Here is a 21591-nt window from a genome sequence, read left to right as displayed (position 1 = left end):
TGTATGGCAAAACCAATACAGTATTGTAAAGTAAAATAAAGTAAAAATAAAAATTAAAAAAAAAAAAAGAAAGTAGACCAACTCTGCTAACACTGATGCTCCAGACAAAAGAGAGCAGGTACATATCACAGCCAGGAAAGGCTTGGGAGGTTGGCTCAGTTTTTTTTTTGAAATAAGTAATTTTTATTGGAGTATAGTGCTCCTGCTCAGTAACTTCTGTCATGCCCAGCTCTTTGCAACCCCATGGACTATAGCCCAGGTGGCGCCAGGGGTAAAGAATCTGCCTGCCAATGAAGGAGATACAAGAGACACAGGTTCGAGCCCTGGGTCAGGAAGCTCCCCTGGAGAAGGAAATGGCAACCCACTCCAGCATTCTTGCCTGGGAAATTCCATGGACTGAGAAGCCTGACGGGATATAGTCCACGGGGTCCCAAAAGAGTCAGACAGGACTTAGCGACTAAACAACAAGAGTTAACTAATGCAGCCTTTATTCAGATTTATCAGTTTTTCTATGAACGTCCTCTTCCTGTCCTAGGACACCATCCAGGTGCCACACTGCATTCAGTCACCACGGCTCCTTCTTCATCTGGCTGCAGATGCTTTCTCAGCCCCTCCTTGTTTTTCACCGACTGACAGTTTGAAGAGCACCAGTCTGGTTCTGTGTGGACCATCCCTCAGTTTGGTTTTGTGTGACATGTTTTTTCATGACTGGACTGGGGCCATGGGTTCTGGCAAGAGAGAAGCGCTCTTCTCATCACGTCATATCAGAGGTCCCCATCACCAACATGACTTATTACTGATGATATTAACCCTAATCACGTGGTTAACGTGGGATCTACAGATTTCTCCACTGTAAAGAAACGCTTTTCCATTTCCAAACTTGATTCTTTAAAATAGAAGAAAGTTTCTAAGTCCAACTCACTATCAAGGGAAGGAAAATGAAGCTGCGGAAGGGGCCATTATCATTTGGAATTCTTTAAGGAAGACTTGGGGCTTCCTTGGTGGCTCAGAAGGTAAAGAGTCCACCTTCAATGCAGGAGACTGAGGTTCGACCCCTGGGTCGGGAAGATCCCCTGGAGGAGGGCATGGAGATCCACTCTAGTTCTTGCCTGGAGAATCCTGTGGACAGAGGAGCCTGGCAGGCTACAGTCCATGAGGCCACAAAGAGTCAGACATGACTGAGTGACTAACACTTTTACTTTATCTCTTTTTCCCATTTATATTACTTGTTTAACTATTTGCTTACATGATTACTGGCTTGTGTTTAGTTACTTTATACTTCGGGTTATAATCCAAAACTACACTATCTATTTTCTTGCTCTAAGTGTTGCAGCTTTGGCCCCTGGGAGCTCTTTCAGTAGGCTCTTTCCCACATCCCTTGGACATATCCCCACGTTTTTCTATTGCTTGAGACTTCAGTTAAACTGGACTTCAATTAATCTGTCCTAAGTACTCCCATTTTTATGATTTTGCTCACTTCAACAACCCCAGGCAGTGCTTTACTCAATATGCCAGCAAATTTGGAAAACTCAGCAGTGGCCATACGACTGGAAAAGCTCAGTTTTCATTCCAATCCCAAAGAAAGGCAATGCCAAAGAATGTTTAAACTACCGCACAACTGTACTCATCTCTCACGCTAGCAAAGTAACACTCAAAATTCTCCAAGCCAGGCTTCAACAGTACCTGAACTGAGAACTTCCAGATGTTCAAGCTGGATTTAGAAAAGGCAGAGGAACCAGAGATTAAATTGCCAATATCCACTGGATCATAGAAAAAGCAAGAGAATTCCAGAAAAACATCTACTTCTGCTTCACTGACTAAGCTTTGACTGGGTGGATCACAAAACAATTGTGGGAAATTCTTCAAGAGATGAGAATACCAGACCACCTTACCTGCCTCCTGAGAAATCTGTGCACAGGTCAAGAAGCAACAGTTAGAACTGGACATGGAACAATGGACTGGTTCCAAATTGGGAAGGGAGTATGTCAAGGCTGTATATTGTCACCTTGCTTATTCAACTTATATGCAGAGTACATCATGCGAAATGCCAGGTTGGATGAAGCACAAGCTGGAATCAAGATTGCTGGGAGAAATATCAATAACCTCAGATATGTAGATGACACCAGCCTTATGGCAGAAAGCAAAGAGGACCTAAAGAGCCTCTTGATGAAAGTGAAAGAAGAGAGTGAAAAAGCTGGCTTAAAACTAAACATTCAGAAAATGAGGATCATGGCATCTGGGCCCATCCCTTCATGGCAAATAGATGAGGAAACAATGGAAACAGTGACAGACTTTATTTTCTTTGGCTCCAAATCACTACAGATGGTGACTGCAGCCATGAAATTAAAAGACACTTACTTCTTGGAAGAAAAGCTATGACAAACCTAGACAGCATATTAAAAAGCAGAGACATTACTTTGCCAACAAAGGTCCATCTAGTCAAACCTATGGTTTCTCCAGTAGTCATGTATGGATGTGAGAGTTGGACCATAAAGAAGGTTGAGCACTGAAGAATTAATGCTTTTGAACTGTGGTGTTGGAGAAGACTCTTGAGAGTCCCTTGGACAGCAAGGAGATCAAATCAGTCCATCCTAAAGGAGATCAATCCTGATTATTCATTGGAAAGACTGATGTTGAAGCTGAAGCTCAATACTTTGGCCACCTGATGCAAAGAGCTGACTCATTGGAAAAGACCCTGATGCTGGGAAAGATTGAAGGCGGAAGGAGAGGAGGACAACAGAGGATGCGATGGCTGCATGGCATCACCAACACAATGGACATGAGTTTGAGTAAGCTCCAGAAGTTGGTGATGGACAAGGAGGCCTGGCGTGCTGCAATCCATGGGGTTGCAGAGTCGGACATGACTGAGCAACTTGAGCAACAACAACAACCCCATCTGAAGGTTCACTTGCATTTCTTCCTCCCCATTTGAATCTCTCCCTCCACTGTGAATTTTCCCCTCTTCAAGGCTGAGCAAAGAACACCATTAATTCCTACTGTTAGCCTCTCAGTCGTGTCCCGCTCTTGGCAACCCCATGGTCTGTAGCCCACCAGGCTCCTCTGTCCATGGGATTCTCCAGGCAAGAGTACTGGAGTGGGTTACCATTCCCTTCTCCAGGGGATCTTCCCAACCCCAGGGATCAAACCCAGGTCTTCTGTATTGCAGGCAGATTCTTTATACTGTCTGAGCCCCCAGGAAAGCCCATTAACTCCTAAGTGTCCACTGAACTCAAATTATTCTTGTGGTCAAGTTCATTAAAGAGCTCCATTTTCTTGTGTTATTTGTGTTAATAAAGGCAGTTTTGTGTCCCCAGCTATAATAGGCTCCCTACAGAGACTGACAATATACTTGTGTGTATTTTTCAGTGTCTAACAGGGGGCCTCGGAGAAGGCAATGGCACCCCACTCCAGTACTCTTGCCTGGAGAATCCCAGGGATGGGGGAGCCTGGTGGGCTGCCATCTCTGGGGTCGCACAGAGTCAGACACGACTGAAGTGACTTAGCAGCAGCAGCAGCAGCAATGGGGGGCCTGGAAGAAAGGGGAAATCCAGAAAATGCTTCTGGCTGATTATGCTTGTTTGATGGCCTTTTTCTAGAGTGGCATCTTGGGGATGATCCGCTGGCTTTATCTTCATTTTCAGGTGCTCTGTGGTTGTCATACTGAATTCCAATTGCAACTACTGACAAAATACCACCAGGTCTTTTTTCCAAATATAAAGAGTGACTTACTAGGCTTTGGTAAGAAGTAAGAAAATGAAAATGATTTCATACCTCTTTTTAATCTTTTTACAACACTTTCGATTCCCTCCTATCCGTTACACATTAGAAGTTCATCCAACAGTGGGAGGGAGGCTCAAGAAAGAGGAGTTATATGTACACTTACAGCTGACTCATGTTGTTGTTCAGCAGAAATGAAGATAACATTGTAGAGCAATTATCCTTCAATTCAAAGCTTTTTAAAAAAGAAAAAAACTGAATCACTTCCTTGTCACTTAAACTCTGAAGTGTAATATGATCACGGTAGGCAATGAAAACACATATGCGAAATCCCAGAGGCATAAAAATTCATGAGTGGAAACCATCAACAAAAGACTGGCAAGAGTGTTTTCTAAAAAAGCAAAGAGCCGACAGCTGAGGTATGAAGGGTTTCTTCTGCACCCCGGGGGGATTCTTACCTGACGCCTAATCCTCATGCTTGTCATGGGAGTCAAATATTTATGTTCCAGATACCAGGCTCGCTCCTGGAACACAAGCTTGGTTCCATATAGCAGACAAAACTAAGGGTTGTGGGGGGAGGAAAGAAATGGAAGAATATGTTAGAAATTGCAGAATCTAAGGAAGTGAATGAGAAAGAACATAATATACTTCCTAAAATCAGAAAAGCTAATACATACTTAATGTAAAATGGTCACATTTAAAAATTTTTTATTTTCTATGGGATATAATTGATTAACTTTGATGTGTTAGTTACAGATATATAGCCAAGTGATTCAGTTATGCCTGAACAAATATCCATTCTTTTTCAAACTCCTTTCCTATTTATGCTCTTACAGAATACTGAGTCTAGTTCCCTGTGCTATACCGTAGGTCCTCGTTGGTTATCTGTTTTAAAGATAGCAGTGTGTACCTGTCCGTCCCAAACTCCCACTCTATCCCTCCCACCCAATGCTTTCTCCCTAGTAACCATAAATTCACTCTCTAAGTCTGAAAATGGTCACATTCTGGACATGCAGTTTATGTTTTATGTTTTGAAACCACTCTATGGAGATATTTGAAGCATAGATAAAATTATTAAAAAATAGTGTAATCAACTTCCATGTCTCCATCCTCCCAGATCAACAAATATAAGCTCACAGCCAGTCTTGCTTCATCTGTAATCTCTAATTCTTTCCTATCCCAGGTTACTTAGAAGCAAGTGTTAGTCACTCAGTTGTGTCCAACTCTGTGATCCCATAAACTGTAGCCTCTCTCCATGGAATTCTCCAGGCAAGGATACTGGAGTGGGTAGCCATTCCCTTCTCTAGGTTTAGAAGCAAGGTCCACTCATAACATATTTTAAAAGATAAATGTAATGTATCTGTTTGCTTTTTTCTTGATCCATGAAAGAATACTCTAAACACACATTCTGAATAATATCATCTTGATATTTTTCATTGAATATGCTATTTGATTCAACCTTCATAAAAACAGCACTCCTCATTTGCATTTTATTTCAGTATATTTTTTCTATCATATTTCTGAAACCTTCACACAGACCTCCTTCATGATATCAGTGGCATCCAGCAATAATAGATGAGTTTTACTGTATCAGCAAGTAATTATTTTATTTTATTTTACTTGGCCACACCATGCAGCATGTGGGATCTTTCCCAACCAGGGATCAAACCTGTGGCCCTGCACTAGGTGCACAGAGTCAACCAATGGACCGCATGGAAGTTCCAGCAAGTAACTTCTGAATTAACTGTTCTTTTAACTTTTCACATTTAATAATTCCAAAATTATACAAAAGTAGAGTGGGGGCATGAGGAGAAGGGGACGACAGAGGATGAGATGGCTGGATGGCACTACTGACTCGAAGGACACGGGTTTGGGTAGACTCCGGGAGCTGGTGATGGACAGCGAGGCCTGGCATGCTGCGGTTCATAGGGTCGCAAAGAGTAGGACACGACTGAGTGACTGAACTGACCTGAACTGAGAGACAATAGTATAAAGTACCTCCGTGTTCACGTCATCCAGCTTTAATAGTTACTCACTCGTGGCCAGTCTTGTTCTATCTCTACCCACATCTGTTTCCCACTTTCTGTATTACTGTGAAGTTCAGCTGTTACTGCCTCTAGGTTGGGAGGGAAGAGAGCAGGGAGGGACTACTGGATCCTGGAAGAGAGAACTCTGTATTCAGTGGCACCTTCAGAGGAGCTGTGACCTTCATCAAGGAGCACGGAAACCCCAAGGTGATCTCACAAGAAGGCAGGCAAGGGGCAGGGATATTCCACCTTATTCTTCTCCCTGTCTCTGATCTCTAGGTGGGGCTTCCTGTTCTCAGACCCTAACTGGATCCAGAGGGCAAGAATTCCTTCCCCTGATGTAAGGTCAGTTCAGTCACTCAGTCCTATCCGACTCTTTGGGACCCCATGGACTGCAGCACGCCAGGCTTCCCTGTCCATCGCCAACTCTCGAAGATTGCTCAAACTCAAGTCCATTGAGTCGGTGATGCCATCCAACCATTTCATACTCTCTTGTCCTCTTCTCTTCCCACCTTCAATCTTTCCCAGCATCAGGGTCTTTTCCAATGAGTCAGCTCTTTGCATCAGGTGGCCAAAATATTGAGCTTCAGCTTCAACATCAGTCCTTCCAAAGAATAATCAGGATTGATCTCCTTTAGGATGGACTGATTTGATCTCCTTGCTGTCCAAGGGACTCTCAAGAGTCTTCTCCAACACCACAGTTCAAAAGCATTAATTCTTCAGTGCTCAACCTTCTTTATGGTCCAACTCTCACATCCACACATGACTACTGGAAAAACCATAGGTTTGACTAGATGGACCTTTGTTGGCAAAGTAATGTCTCTGCTTTTTAATATGCTGTCTAGGTTTGTCATAGCTTTTCTTCCAAGTAGTAAGTGTCTTTTAATTTCATGGCTGCAATCACCATCTGTAGTGATTTGGAGCCAAAGAAAATCTATTTGCCATGAAGTGATGGGCCCAGATGCCATGATCTTCATTTTTTGAATGTTGAGGAACTGTACAAAAAAGATCTTCACGACCCAGATAGTCATGATGATGTGATCAATAATCTAAAGCCAGACATCTTGGAATGTGAAGTCAAGTGGGCCTTAGAAAGCATCACTACGAACAAAGCTAGTGGAGGTGATGGAATTCCAGTTGAGCTCTTTCAAATCCTGAAAGATGATGCTGTGAAAGTGCTGTACTCAATATGCCAGCAAATTTGGAAAACTCAGCCGTGGCCACAGGACTGGAAAAGGTCAGTTTTCATTCCAATCCCAAAGAAAGGCAATGCCAAAGAATGCTCAAACTACTGCACAATTGCACGCATCTCACACGCTAGTAAAGTAATGCTCAAAATTCTCCAAGCCAGGCTTCAGCAATACGTGAACCGTGAACTTCCTGATGTTCAAGCTGGTTTTAGAAAAGGCAGAGGAACCAGAGATCAAATTGCCAACATCCGCTGGATCATGGAAAAAGCAAGAGAGTTCCAGAAAAACATCTATTTCTGCTTTATTGACTATGCCAAAGCCTCTGACTGTGTGGATCACAATAAACTGGAAAATTCTGAAAGAGATGGGAATACCAGACCACCTGACCTGCCTCTTGAGAAATCTGTATGCAGGTCAGGAAGCAACAGTTAGAACTGGACATGGAACAACAGACTGGTTCCAAATAGGAAAAGGAGTACGTCAAGGCTGTATATTGTCACCCTGCTTATTTAACTTCTATGCAGAGTACATCATGAGAAATGCTGGACTGGAAGAAACACAAGCTGGAATCAAGATTGCTGGGAGAAATATCAATAACCTCAGATATGCAGATGACACCACCCTTATGGCAGAAAGTGAAGAGGAGCTGAAAAGCCTCCTGATGAAAGTGAAAGAGGAGAGTGAAAAAGTTGACTTAAAGCTCAACATTCAGAAAACGAAGATCATGGCATCTGGTCCCATCACTTCATGGGAAATAGATGGGGAAACAGTGGAAACAGTGTCAGACTTTATTTTTCTGGGCTCCAAAATCACTGCAGATGGTGACTGCAGCCATGAAATTAAAAGACGCTTACTCCTTGGAAGAAAAGTTCTGACCAACCTAGATAGCATATTCAAAAGCAGAGACATTACTTTGCCGACTAAGGTCCGTCTAGTCAAGGCTATGGTTTTTCCTGTGGTCATGTATGGATGTGAGAGTTGGACTGTGAAGAAGGCTGAGTGCAGAAGAATTGATGCTTTTGAACTGTGGTATTGGAGAAGACTCTTGAGGGTCCCTTGGACTGCAAGGAGATCCAACCAGTCCATCCTAAAGGAGATCAACCCTGGGATTTCTTTGGAAGGAATGACGCTAAAGCTGAAGCTCCAGTACTTTGGACACCTCATGCGAAGAGTTGACTCATTGGAAAAGACTCTGATGCTGGGAGGGATTGAGGGCAGGAGGAGAAGGGGATGACAGAGGATGAGATGGCTGGATGGCATCACGGACTCGATGGACGTGAGTCTGAGTGAACTCTGAGAGATGGTGATGGACAGGGAGGCCTGGAGTGCTGCGATTCATGGGGTCGCAAAGAGTCAGACACGACTAAGCAACTGAACTGAACTGAACTGAGTTTTAAGCCAGCTTTTTCACTCTCTTCTTTCACTTTCATCAAGAGGCTCTTTAGGTCCTCTTTGCTTTCTGCCATAAGGCTGGTGTCATCTACATATCTGAGGTTATTGATATTTCTCCCAGCAATCTTGATTCCAGCTTGTGCTTCATCCAAATTGGCATTTCGCATGATGTACTCTGCATATAAGTTGAATAAGCAAGGTGACAATATACAGCCTTGACATACTCCCTTCCCAATTTGGAACCAGTCCATTGTTCCATGTCCAGTTCTAACTGTTGCTTCTTGACCTGTGCACAGATTTCTCAGGAGGCAGGTAAGGTGGTCTGGTATTCTCATCTCTTGAAGAATTTCCCACAATTGTTTTGTGATCCACCCAGTCAAAGGATAGTCAGTGAAGCAGAAGTAGATGTTTCTCTGGAATTCTCTTGCTTTTTCTATGATCCAATGGATATTGGCAATTTAATCTCTGGTTCCTTTGCCTTTTCTAAATCCTGCTTGAACATCTGGAAGTTCTCAGTTCAGGTACTGTTGAAGCCTGGCTTGGAGAATTTTGAGTGTTACTTTGCTAGCATGAGAGATGAGTGCAGTTGTGCTGTAGTTTAAACATTCTTTGGCATTGCCTTTCTTTGGGATTGGAATGAAAACTGAGCTTTTCCAGTCGTATGGCCACTGCTGAGTTTTCCAAATTTGCTGGCATATTGAATAAAGCACTTTAATAGCATCATCTTTTAGGATCTGAGACAGCTCACCTGGAATTCCATCACCTCCACTAGCTTTGTTCATAGTGATGCTTCCTAAGGCCCACTTGACTTTGCACTCCAGGATTCCTGGCTCCAGGTGTGATACAAGTTATGAAGATCAATTTCCTCGGCCCAGAGTAGGGTTGAGAATGGTGGAGAAGAAGAGATGGAGAGGCAGATGGAGGATGTCTGGCATATGTTCCATCCCTAATGACCGCCACAGGTGGTCATCCAGCCTTAGTCCAGTTCTATCTCAAGTTCAAGATCACTTGGAGCCCCTCACAGACTCCAACTTCTGGCACTATTCCCAGACCTCTTCCTAGACTGCCATCTTAAAAAAAAGTCATTCATGTATAGTTGATTTACAATGTTGTGTTACTTTTTGCAGCATAGAATAGTGATTCAGTTTTATATGAAATGAACTGATCTAATGAATTGTGTTAATCACTTAGTTATGTCTGACTCCTTGTGACCCCATGGACTGTGGCCTGCCAGGCTCTTCTATGGGATTCTCCAGGACAAGAACACTGGAGTGGGTTGCCATTCCCTTCTCCATGGGATCTTTCCCACCCAGAGTTCAAACCCATGTCTCCTGCATTAGTAGATGGATTCTTTGCCACTGAGCTACCAGGGAAGCCCCATACATATGTACATATATCTTCTTTTTCATATTCTTTTCCATTTTGGTTTATCACAGGGTATTGAATACAGTAGCCTGCGCTACAGAGTTGGACCTTATTGTTTACCCATTCCATATATAATAGCGTTACGCTACTAATATGAAACTCCGAATTCCTTCTTCCCCTCTCCTCCTCCTCGGCAATGACAACTGTGTTTTCTATGTGTGTGAGTCCATTTCTATTTTGTAGATAAGTCATTTGCATCATATTTAGCTTTCATAAATAAGTGATATCCACAGTATTTTTCTTTTTCTGACTTACTTCACTTAGTATAATAATCTCTAGGTCCACCCATGATGCTGCAAATGGCATTATTTCACTCTTTTTCGTGACTGAGTAATGTTCCATTGTATATATATGAGCCACATCTTCTTTACCCCCTTACCTACCAGACTGCCCTCTTTCACCAGGGTCACGTCATGCTCCGTGACTGTTCGGCCCTACGGCTGCTCTGCCCTTCTGTCGACTCCTGACTTGTCCTCCTGATGATGGTTCGCGGCTCTGGTGTATCTGATGCTCAGGGCCACTTCTCTGGCTTTGAATTTCTGCTTTTCTCCTTGAACACAGTTCAAACTCTTCTTTGGCTAGCCTCTTGCTTGTCTGGGCAAACAAGCATCCTTGTTCTTGGTTGCCACCAGAACACCACCTCCAAACACCATCAGCCCAGCCTTAGATCCTTAAAGAGAACCTGAGCATATTTCCTTTTATGTTCCAGAGATGGGAGCTCAGTGCCATAGAGGCATCCAGTTCTTCTATCTACTCTTGGAAGAACCATTGCCTACTGAGCATTTGTTTATGTGGAACCTGAATTTATGGAGTGCTGACTCTGTCAGAAAGGGGCCTTGTCCTGCTCATTTCTGTGTGCCTAGGGACTGGAAAAGGAGCTGGTAGACGGTCAGAGACTGGCTGACATCCAATTTCGTATACTTCCTGGCTTTTAATCCTATAACTTTTGCTGCCTAAGGAGCAGAGCAGGAACATACGAAGGTATCCAGACAACAGCTCTTAACCAGTGTAAAGATAAGTTTCACATCCCTACTTAGTCTTTCTCCAGACGATCAGCCTTCACAGACTGTCATTTTTCTCACCTTGCAGCTTCCAGCTCTTGTGCCACCTTGAACCTGCTGGCTTCTTTTAAATGTGTAATTCTCTTCGCCAAGGTGTCTCACGGGATGAGCACAGTACCCAGGTGTTTTCTCATCACTAGTGTTGGGGCACTATTGCTGTCCTGCTCTGGACTCTAAACTTTTACAAGCAAGGTGAACAGAATTTGCTTTTATGAGAGTCACATAATGGTTTTTTGAAGAAATGACTGAAAGAATATGATGCAAATTTGATTTACATTGAATGCTTGCTCATTTGACACTCCTACTATGTCTTATTCTCCATGAACTGTTTTCAACCAACTTATACGTACATATACACATCCCACCTACCTCAAGTCCCCCAAATCTCTAAGAATATTGATTCAGTCACCTCACATGTTTGTATCATTTTACAAATTGTTAAGTCCCACCTATGTCTTTATATGCTAGAACCCAACTGACGGGTCTAAAACTTTTTGTTCAAATATTTGAGAATCTCTTTAATAGACTATCATTTAACTCATATTCCTCTAGCTTGTACATAAGGATATCCTAAGGGTCTGGAAGGTGTTGGCCAAAATCAAGATACATCAAGTATTTAGTATTCCAGTAACCTGATTAAGAAAGGAAATAAGATTAGTTTAGCAAGAGCTTAGCCATAGTGAACACAGACAGGCTCCTCGTGACCATCTTTTTCTCTCTTTCTTTTAATACATATTTAGGAAGGTATAGCTATTTGGCTGAGACAGGTCTTACTCTGTGACATGCAGGATCTTCCGTCTTTGTCACGCCATGCGAGGTCTTTGGTTACAGCATGTCACCCTGGCCAGGGATGAAACCCAGGCCCCTGTATTGGGCGTGTGGAGTCTTAGCCACTGGAGCGCCAGGTAGGTCCTATGGCCATCTTTCTCTAATTGCTCATAAACTACTACGACTCACTTTCCCTCACATTTTAACTTGGATTTGTATCAGTCTTAAGTTCCATAGTTTCCACAGCCATTGTTTCTTTCTTTAAAACGTGGGCATTTGCTTGTTTATGGTTTTCTGACGTCTCTTCTGTCCTCTGTAGTTTCACGTCTCCTAACTGTGTCCTTCCCGATTTAGAGAGAAGACGGGAATTTGGGAGACAGGTAGGACTGCTTTCTCTTTGCATTTATGAACATCAAAGCTTTCTTCCCCACACCAGTCATCTGTCTCCTCAAACTCTGAGCGTAGCTAAAAAGAGACTTTGACATCTTCATCAGAGTATTTGTCAAGCCTCACGTTATACTGGGATTTGAGCATGCTGACATTTATTAAATGCTACCCTTTGTATTTGTCCCTGGACAAGCATTCCCTCATCATCCCATTCCCCATTCATACAGTGTCCTTAGACTTACGGTCATCAGGGTGCCCTCTCTAAACAGCTCTTGGTTTCTTTACATGTATCTCAAATCACACCTTCCCTCATGTATCTACTGTACTGTCAGAATAATATTTTACTGTTCTTACTCTTAAGTACATGTGCCCCTTGGAAATCTCTGTCCGAAGAACAGTAATAACCAGTATTTATTAAGCATCTACTATGTGCCAGGCACTGCAAGGAATTTTACACGCATCTCATTCAGTTCTCACAATAATCCTGAATGTAGCCACAGCTCCTGGACAGAAAGATGGAGAAGTGATTTGAGGCACTGAAACATCATAGTAGGCAGACTGGGGAAGAAGACCAGAATTTAGAGTACCACCAAACAGCTGGTGAGTTTAATTTTTTTTCCTAGTCCTCAAGCTGCTTGTCCTTGGAGTCATATGCAGCAGACCAAGGATGGGAAACGGAGCCCTGAGGAAGCAGAGAGTAGGTCATGGAGAGGGAGCCCCAGAAACGTGCTTATGAACTTCTGGACTCAACCCCAGGTGTGCATACACGGATCTAATGCTCATCAGCACACGAAACATTCTGACCACTGAACTAGCAAATAAACGAGATCCAGGTGTCCGACTGGCCACTGTGTGGTGCGTATGTGGGACAGAACAGAACAGAACTGCAAAGGCTTTGAAGACCAAAGTGACACTGAAACCACAGTGAACGAAAGGTGAGCTGAACACAGCCCCCAAACCAGACATACTCACTGCTGACACGAAAATACTAACATTCTTCAGTGGGGTTCTAAAAAGAGTCTCATAACATAATATTCAAAATGCTCGGGAAATGGGGAATTCCCTGGTGGTCCAGTGTTTAGGACTCTGCACTCTCACCACTCAGGCCTGGGGTTTGATCCCGGGCTAGGGAACTAAGATCCCACAGGCTGTGTGGTACAAAAACAAAAACGTCCGGAAAGTAATTTTTTAAAGTTCAGCACATGAAGGGCAAGGGAAATATAATCTATGTAGAAAAAGACAATTAACACATTCCAATGAAAAATGGCATGGATGTTGGAATTATTTGGCAAAAGCTTTAAAACACCTTTGATAGCACAGAGTAAAGTTAGTCATAAAGAGAACAAATAATGTATATTAATGCATATATGTGAAATCTAGAAAAATGGTAAGTAAAAGTGTTAGTTTCTCAGTCACGTCCAACTCGTTGCAACCTCATGGACTGTAACCCGCCAGGCTCCTCTGTCCATGGAATTCTCCAGGCAAGAATATTGGAGTGGGTAGCCATACCCTTCTCCAGGGGACCTTCCTGACCCAGGGATCAAACCCATGTCTCCTACACTGCAGGTAGATTTTTTACTGTCTGAGTCACCAGGGAAGCCCAGAAAAAATGGTAGAGAGGATTTCATCTGCAAAGCAGAAATAGAGACCCGGATGTAGAGAACAGTCACATGGACACCAAGGGGGGGACTGAGGTTGACATGTATATATACTATTGACATATATATATATATACTATTGACATGTATATATACTGTACTATTGAGATTGACATATATATGTTGATTGACATATATATATACTATATATTGAGATTGAGATTGATATATATATACTATTGACATGTATATATACTATTGACATGTATATATACTGACATATATATACTATTGACATGTATATATACTATTGATATATGTATATATACTGACATATATATACTATTGACAATGTATATATACTATTGACATATGTATATATGCTGACATGTATATATACTATTGACATGTATATACACTATTGACATGCATGTATACTATTGACATGTGTATATACGCTGACATATACATATACTATTGACATATACATATATATACTATTGACATGTATATATGTTGATTGGCATATCTATCACACTATATACTGAGACGGAGATTGACATATAGATATACTATTGATACTATGTATAAAATAGATAACTAATAAGAACCTACTGTATAGCACAGGTAATGCTACTCAGTGCTCTGTGGTGACCTACATGGGTAGGAAATCCAAAAATAAAAAGGAGGGATGTATGTATATGTATAGCTGATTCACTTTACTGTACAGTAGAAACTAACACATTGTGAAATGACTACACTCCAATAAAAATTAATTTTTTAAAATGTAAAAAAAATTCTTTAACAAGTGATCACAAACCATCTTGAAACAAAAGGTAAAGTAATAGGTTTCAGTGCAGAAATAAAAGATACAAAAGAGAATGGAAATTTTAGAACTAAAAATTACAATGATCAAGAGAAAAATCAACAGCATTAGGATGGGGGAAACAGAGGTAAGAGTTAGTGAGCTGGATGGTGGAGCAATGGAAATTACTCTACTTGAACAACAGAGAGAGAAAATAGACTGAAAACAAGAGAGTCTCAGGGACCTGTGGGCCTATGATAAAAGATCTATCCTTAACATCATTCCAGAAGGAGAAAGGAAGGATACAGGAGTGGAAAAATACTTGAAGATTTAATGGCTGAAAAAGTCTTCACATTGCGGGGGCGGGGAACTCTACAGATGTGCAGGTTTCAGAAGTTTAGTGAACTTCAAAGAAATCCATGCCCAGATACAACGAAATCAAACATCTTGAAATGAAAACAAAGCCAAAAAAACCTTGAAAGCAGCTGGAGAAAAAATAATACATTACCTCTAGGAGAAAAATAATTTTAATAACTGGATTTCTTATCAGAAACCTTGGAGGCTAGAAAGAAGTGTTGCAACTTTCTTTTTATGTACTTAAAATAGCAGGTACATCCCAGGAGTGAATAAAAATATTCTTCAGGACTGAAAATGAGATAAAGATATTTTCAAATGAAGAAACACCAGTAGCATTTGTTATCAGCAGACTGCTCTAAAAGAATTGCTAGGAGTTCCTCAGTCAGAACAACTATATGCAGCAAAAATTAACTAATAAAAAATAATAAGACAAAACAAAACAAAAAAAAGAGTTTCTCAGTCAGAAGAAAACAGTAAAAGGAAACTTGCAATATCAGGAATGGAGGAAGAGCAATAGAAATGGTAAATATCCGACTATTTTTCTCTTGAATTCTTTTAAAATGTGTGTAATGACTGAAAGCAAAACCTATAATATTGTCTGATGTGGTTTCCTATGTACGTAGATTACTTACAAGATGCTTATGATACACAGAAGGGAGAGGGTGAAAGAAACTCTATGATGGTAAGGCTTCCTTATTCCACCTGAAGAGGCCAAATATTTATTTTAAGTAGACTGTAAACAGTTTTATAGTTATTTTATAATCCCTAAGGCATCCATGAAAAGGAAAAAAAAAAAACCACTGTACATAGAAATATAGGTAGCTCAAAACCCTGAAGAATGCTCAAATAACCCCAAAGAGGATGTGTATTGTAGGCTGAGTGATGGCCATTTAAGGATACCAGGTCCTAATTCCTAGAATCTGCAAACATTACTTTATAAGGAAAAAGAGTCCTTGTATGTGTGATCAAGTCAAGATTCATAAAATGAAGAGATAATTCTGCATTAACTGGTGGGTCCTAAATACAATCACATGTATCTTTATGAAAGGGAGGCAGAGATACTTCCCTGGCAGTCAGTAGGAAAGGCTCTGTGTGCAATGCAGGGGGCACAGGTTCAATTTTTGGTTGAAGAACTAACATCCCACATGCCATGGAGCACAGTCAAGAAAACATAAACAAAAACAAACAACAGAGAGGCAGAAAGAGGGTCTAAAGACAGCATGTGAGCATGCTAAGTCACTTCACACTCTTCGCGACCCTGTAGACTGAAGGCCACCTGGCTCCTCTGTCCATGGAATTCTCCTGGCAGGAATACTGGAGTGGGCTGCCATGCCCTTCACCAGGGAACCTTCCCGACCCAGGGATCAGTGGCGCATCTCTTTCTCTCTGTCTCCTGCATTGGCAGGTGAGGTCTTCACCGCTGGCGCCACCTGGGGAGCCCCCGACACAAAATAGGAGGAAGCAGTGTGACTGCAGAGCCAGAGACCAGAGTGAATGGCCACGGGTCAAGAAATGCCAGCAGCCAGCAGCCTCCAGAAGCTGAAGATGTGAGAAACGAATTCTCTGGAGCCTCGAAAGGCAGTGCAATCCTGCCGACACCTTGATTTGGCCCAGGGATGCTGAGTGCAAACTCCCAGCCTCCAGAACTACAAGAGAATACATTTCTGCTGTAATCCACCAAGTTTGTTGTCATTTGTCACAGCAGTTAGGAAACTAATTTAACATATAAGAGAAAGTAAAAAATAAGACTGTCTGTGTTTACAGACAACATATTTGTTTACATACAAAAAAACACAAGAGTTCTACCAAAACCCCCCAAATCTCTAGAATTAATAGGGAGCTCAGCAAAGTCATGAGACTCAAGGTTGACATACAACATTTCAATTGTACTTCTAGATACTAGCAATGTACAGTTAGAAGCCAATATTTAATACAATATATCCTTTATAGTCATTGCTCAGTTGCTAAGTTGTGCCCAACTCTTTGGGACTCTATGGACTGCAGCACGCCAGGTTCCACTGTCCTTCACTATCTCCCAGACTTTACTCAAACTCGTGTCCATTGAGTCAGTGATGTTATTTAACCGTCTCATGTTCTGCTACCCTCTTCTCCTCTTGCCTTCAATCTTTCCCAGCATCAGACTGTTTTCCAGTGAATTGGCTCTTCACATCAGGTGGCCAAAGTATTAGAGCTTCAGCCTCAGCATCAGTCCTTCCAATGAATATTCAGGGTTGGTTTCCTTTAGTTCTAACTGGTTTGATCTCCTTGCTGTCCAAGGAACTTTCAAGAGTCTTCTCCACACACCACAATTTGAAAGTATCATTTCTTTGGCACTCAGCCTTCTTTATGGTCCAACATTTTATAGTAACTGCCCCCAGAATGAAATATTCAGGTATAAATTTACAAAAATGTGTACATTATCTTTATGCTAAAAATTAAAAATACTGATGAAAGAAATCAAGGAAGAACTCATAAAGTAAATTGGCAATGTCAACAAAGGACATTTGCCAGTTCTCCCCAAAGTGATCCATAGCTTTTCTATAACTCCAGTAAAAATCATAGCAAACTTTTTTTGTTGATAGAATAAAGCAAATTCTAAAATTTATATGGAAAAGCAAAGAAACTAGAATGACTAAAACAACTGCAAAAGAAAAATAAAGCTAAAGAAATTATTCTGTTTGATTTTAAGACTTACTATAAAGTTAGAATATTCAAGATAGCATGGCTTTGTCCAGAGATAGACACAGAGGCCAACTGGACAAAAGGAAAACAGAGAGAGCCAAGAATAGATCTGTGCAAATGTGTGTGAGTGATTTTGATAAAGATGCAAAGGGGATTCAATGCAGGTAAGATAGTCCTTTCAATAAATGATGTGAAAACAACTGGATAGCAATAGTCAAAAGATAAATAAATCTTGACCTAAGCCTCACACCTTATACACAAATTGGTTCAAAAGGAATCACAGATCTAAATGTAAAACACAGAAGTCTAAAACTTCTAGAAAAAGATATGGGGAGAAAACCTTCAAGACCTGCGGCTAAGCAATTATCCTTTTTTTAAAATTAATTTATTTTTTTATGGAAGGATAATTGGTTTACAGAATTTTGTTGTTTTCTGTCAAACCTCAACATGAATCAGCCATAGGTACACATATACCCTTAATAGCTCCTCCCTTAAAGGAAGCTTCTTAAAAAAAACAATTTTTTTTCAAGGTAAAAAAATGTTTATTTACTTATTTATTTCTGGCTGTGTTGGGCCTTCACTGGCTTCTCTCTAGTTGTGGCGCATGGGCTTCTCACTGAAGTGGCTTCGCTTGTTGGGGAGCACGGGCTCTAGAGCTTCTGCAGCCGTGGCACATGGGCTCTGTAGTTGCAGCCCCCAGGCTCTAGAGCACAGACTCAGTAGTTATGGTACACGGGCTCAGTTGCTCCATGGCACGTGGGATCTTCCTGGACAGGAATTAGACCCGTGTCTCCTGCACTGGCAGGCTGATTCCTCACCACTCAGTCACCAGGGAAGCCCTAAGCAAATACTCTCAGATAAGACACAAAAAGCACAATCCATAGAAAAATTGATAAACTCTGTCAAAATTAAAAAATTGCAAAACACTTTAAGAGAATTAAAAGACATGCCACCAATTGGGAAAAACATTTGCAAATCACACATGCAAGAAAGAACTTGTATCCAGAACTAATAAAGAACTCTCAAAACTCAACAGCCGGAAAAATTATCTGATTTTAAAATGGGCAAAAGATTTGAACAGACTTCATGAAAAAGGACACACAGATGACAAAAAGGCTCATTAAAAGATTTTCAACATCATTAGGAAATGCAAATTAAAACCAGATGAGATATTCCTACACCCCTATTGGAATGGCCAAAAAAAAAATACTGACAATAACAAGTGTTGGTGAAGATACTGAGCAATTGTATCTCTCTACGTTGGGAATGTAATGTTTCTTACAAAATTAAATGTACACTTACGTGTGACTCAGTAAATCCACTCCTAAGCATTTACCCTAGAGCAGCGGTTCTCAACTGTGGATGAATTTTGTCCCCAAGAGACATTTGGCAATAACTGAAGACTGGAATCTATTAATAGTAACTAGATGCCAGGGACACTGTGAAACACTCTACAAATTACAGGACAGCACCCTCAACAAAGAAGTACTGACCCAAAATGTCAATGTTGCTGAGACTGAGAAATTGACTCTAGAGAATACTTGTTTATGTAACATAATTTATGTAATACTTGTTTATGTAATATAATAACATGTACATATATATATACCATCTCTACTCATAATCATCAGAAACTGAGAACAATTCAGTCATTCCCTGGGTGAATGATTAAACAAACTGTGGTATATCCATACAATGGAAAACTGCTCAGCAATGAAAAGGTATAGCTGTAGATGCATGGAATGACTTAGCTGAAACTCAAATAGAGAGTGAAGGAAGTCAGTATCAAAGGTTACATATTGTACGATTCCATTTCTATAACATCCTCACAATGACACAACTATAGTGCTGGACAATAGATTATTGGTTGCCAGGGTTTATCAGAAGAGGAAGAGAATGATTATAAAGCCATATCATAAAGGATTATTTCAGGATGGTTAAATTGTTCTATATCCAGGTTGTGACGGTGCTTATACGATTCTATGTTGTTATTGTTCAGCTGCTAAGTTATGTCCTACTCTTTGTGACCCTATGGACTGTAGCCTGCCAGGCTCCTCTGTCTTCCACTATCTCCTGGAGTTTGCTCAAATTCATGTCCACTGAACCACTGATGCTATCTAAATATCTCATCCTCTGCCACCCCTTTTTCTTCTGCCTTTAATCTTTCCCAGCATCATGGTCTTTTCCATTGAGTCAGTTCTTCATATCAGGTGGCCAAAGTATTGGCGCTTCAGTAACAATCCTTCCAATGAATATGCAGGGTTGTTTTCCTAATTTAGGATTGACTGGTTTGATCTTCTTGCAGTCTAAGGGACTCTCAAGAGTCTTATCCAGGACCACAGTTTAAATTCATAGAGTTACATACACCTAAACGAGACCATTTTGCTGTATAATAATTTAAATATATCATCTTTTATGTATATACCACCTCCTTTTTGTTATGGCAGACTCCAAGCTGAAAAGGCTATATTCTGTAAGTGTTTCCTATATCAAAGTTTTGTCCAAGGACCCTTCCCTGATTTCCTCCCAATGAAAGTTACCCTTTCCTTTCCAGGGTCCTCATAGCACTGTGTTTTTCCCTATTTCATATTCTGCTGTTGGTGTAATTATTTGCCCATTTGACTTTCTCCCTGATCACAGTGTGAGGAGGAAGGCAGGCATTGTGGCTCATGCATCTTGGAATGTCTGCAGCCCTAGCCCAGTATCAGGGTTTAGCATGTGCATTTGTAGAACTGAGACCCTTAGTTCCCAAGAGCATACACCTATTGGGCCAATGACAGAAAGAAGGGAGACTGCCTGCAATTTATGCCAAGTAGGCAGCCTGTATCCATGGCCTGAGATGCATAATAAGCAAAGAAATGAAGCAAAAGGACTAAGTTGGACTTCCAGTGTCAGAGAAGATGAACAAAGCTTATTAATTCACAGTAATACCAGCATGATTTCAGAACATTTTCCCCCAGCAACAACCTAGTTATCTCAATGTGATGTAGTGCTCTGCCTTCTGCCTCAGACTTTAGCCACTTGGGATCTGCATACTGCCTTGTAAAATTGATGGGCAGTGGCATACTCTCTTAGTTTAAGGAATTTCTGCCAGCCTTAGCAAAAAATATTAGCATTGCAATTTCTAAGGGCATTCTTTTGCCATAGAAAAGTGATTAACAATTGGACCAGACTGGAACAATGCCCAGCTCGAATTCGTATAGTTCGCCTGCCCTGTCTGCTTCATGCCATCTGCTCCGGTGTGAGCTCATCAGCTTCCACAGGTGAGGGAGTCTTATTTATATTACACTGGAAAAAGGCTGGAGAGGGGGTAATCAACATTAATGTCTTTTTCTTGAGCAGCCAAGGAAGTTCTTCAGATCAATGTCTCTTTTCCTTCTAAGCTGCCTGAAGATGTTAATTTTTTAAAAAGAAGATCCAATCTGCCAGATGTTTCTTGTGTCTTAAAAGCCTCTCTTTTTGAAAAAAGTGACAGACAGTGGCAGCTGGATCATTCTGGTAGAGCTGGTGCTCTAGGAGAGAAGAGGTAAGGATGAAGGTAATCTTTTCTTTCTGAGTCTTTGCAGACTGAAGAGCCGAGATGCCTCTCTGTCCACCACCACCTTGGGCAGAGGACCTAGTTTAGAAAAGTGATGGTGTCATAGCAGATCAAGGGCAGAGGGTGCAGTAGGAGACAGGGATGGACAGCCAGCCAGACCCAAAGCATGTTCTGTTTTCTGCCTCATTAGGAGACACAAGAGACGGGTTCGAACCCTGGGTGGGGAACCCTGGAGGAGAAAATGGCAACCCACTCCAGTATTCCTATCTGGAAAATTTCATGGACAGAGGAGCCTAGCAGGCTACAGTCCATGGGGTCAGAAAGAGTTGGACACGACTGAGCATACATGCACGGAGAAGCCTAGACTTAGCTCTATTTTTGCTTTTGAAGATGCTGGGAAGTGAAAAGTGCAGAAAATCCATCCACAGGAAACAGAAACTCAGCAAGCCAAAAAAGGAGACAGAATGGAAAGCTCTAGAGAAGGTAACCTTGAGATATCTCTTTTTTTTTTTCAGCTTGCTGCATGTGCATGGACAAAGGGGAGACTGGAGTTCTGCTGCCTCTTAACCCTAAGGGTAGACTGGTACTTGGGGAGTCTTCTATCTGGCTGCAGAATCCAAGCTCTTCTGTGATTGCCAAACCCT

At 41.4% G+C, this 21591-nt stretch overlaps 1 protein-coding gene across 1 annotated transcript in view; it reads right to left on the bottom strand.

Annotated features, from left to right (window-relative positions):
• Positions 1–21591, bottom strand: part of ACOXL (acyl-CoA oxidase like) — a 360670-nt gene that overhangs the window by 21777 nt on the left and 317302 nt on the right. Inside the window, 1 exon segment of the mRNA XM_068967451.1 lies at positions 4176–4277. Within this exon segment, the coding sequence (XP_068823552.1) occupies positions 4176–4277 (102 nt within the window).

This window comes from Capricornis sumatraensis, chromosome 1 (assembly GCF_032405125.1).
Source record: "Capricornis sumatraensis isolate serow.1 chromosome 1, serow.2, whole genome shotgun sequence".
In the NCBI taxonomy this organism is placed as follows: Eukaryota; Metazoa; Chordata; class Mammalia; order Artiodactyla; family Bovidae; genus Capricornis; species Capricornis sumatraensis.
This window is presented reverse-complemented; position numbering and strand designations above follow the sequence as displayed.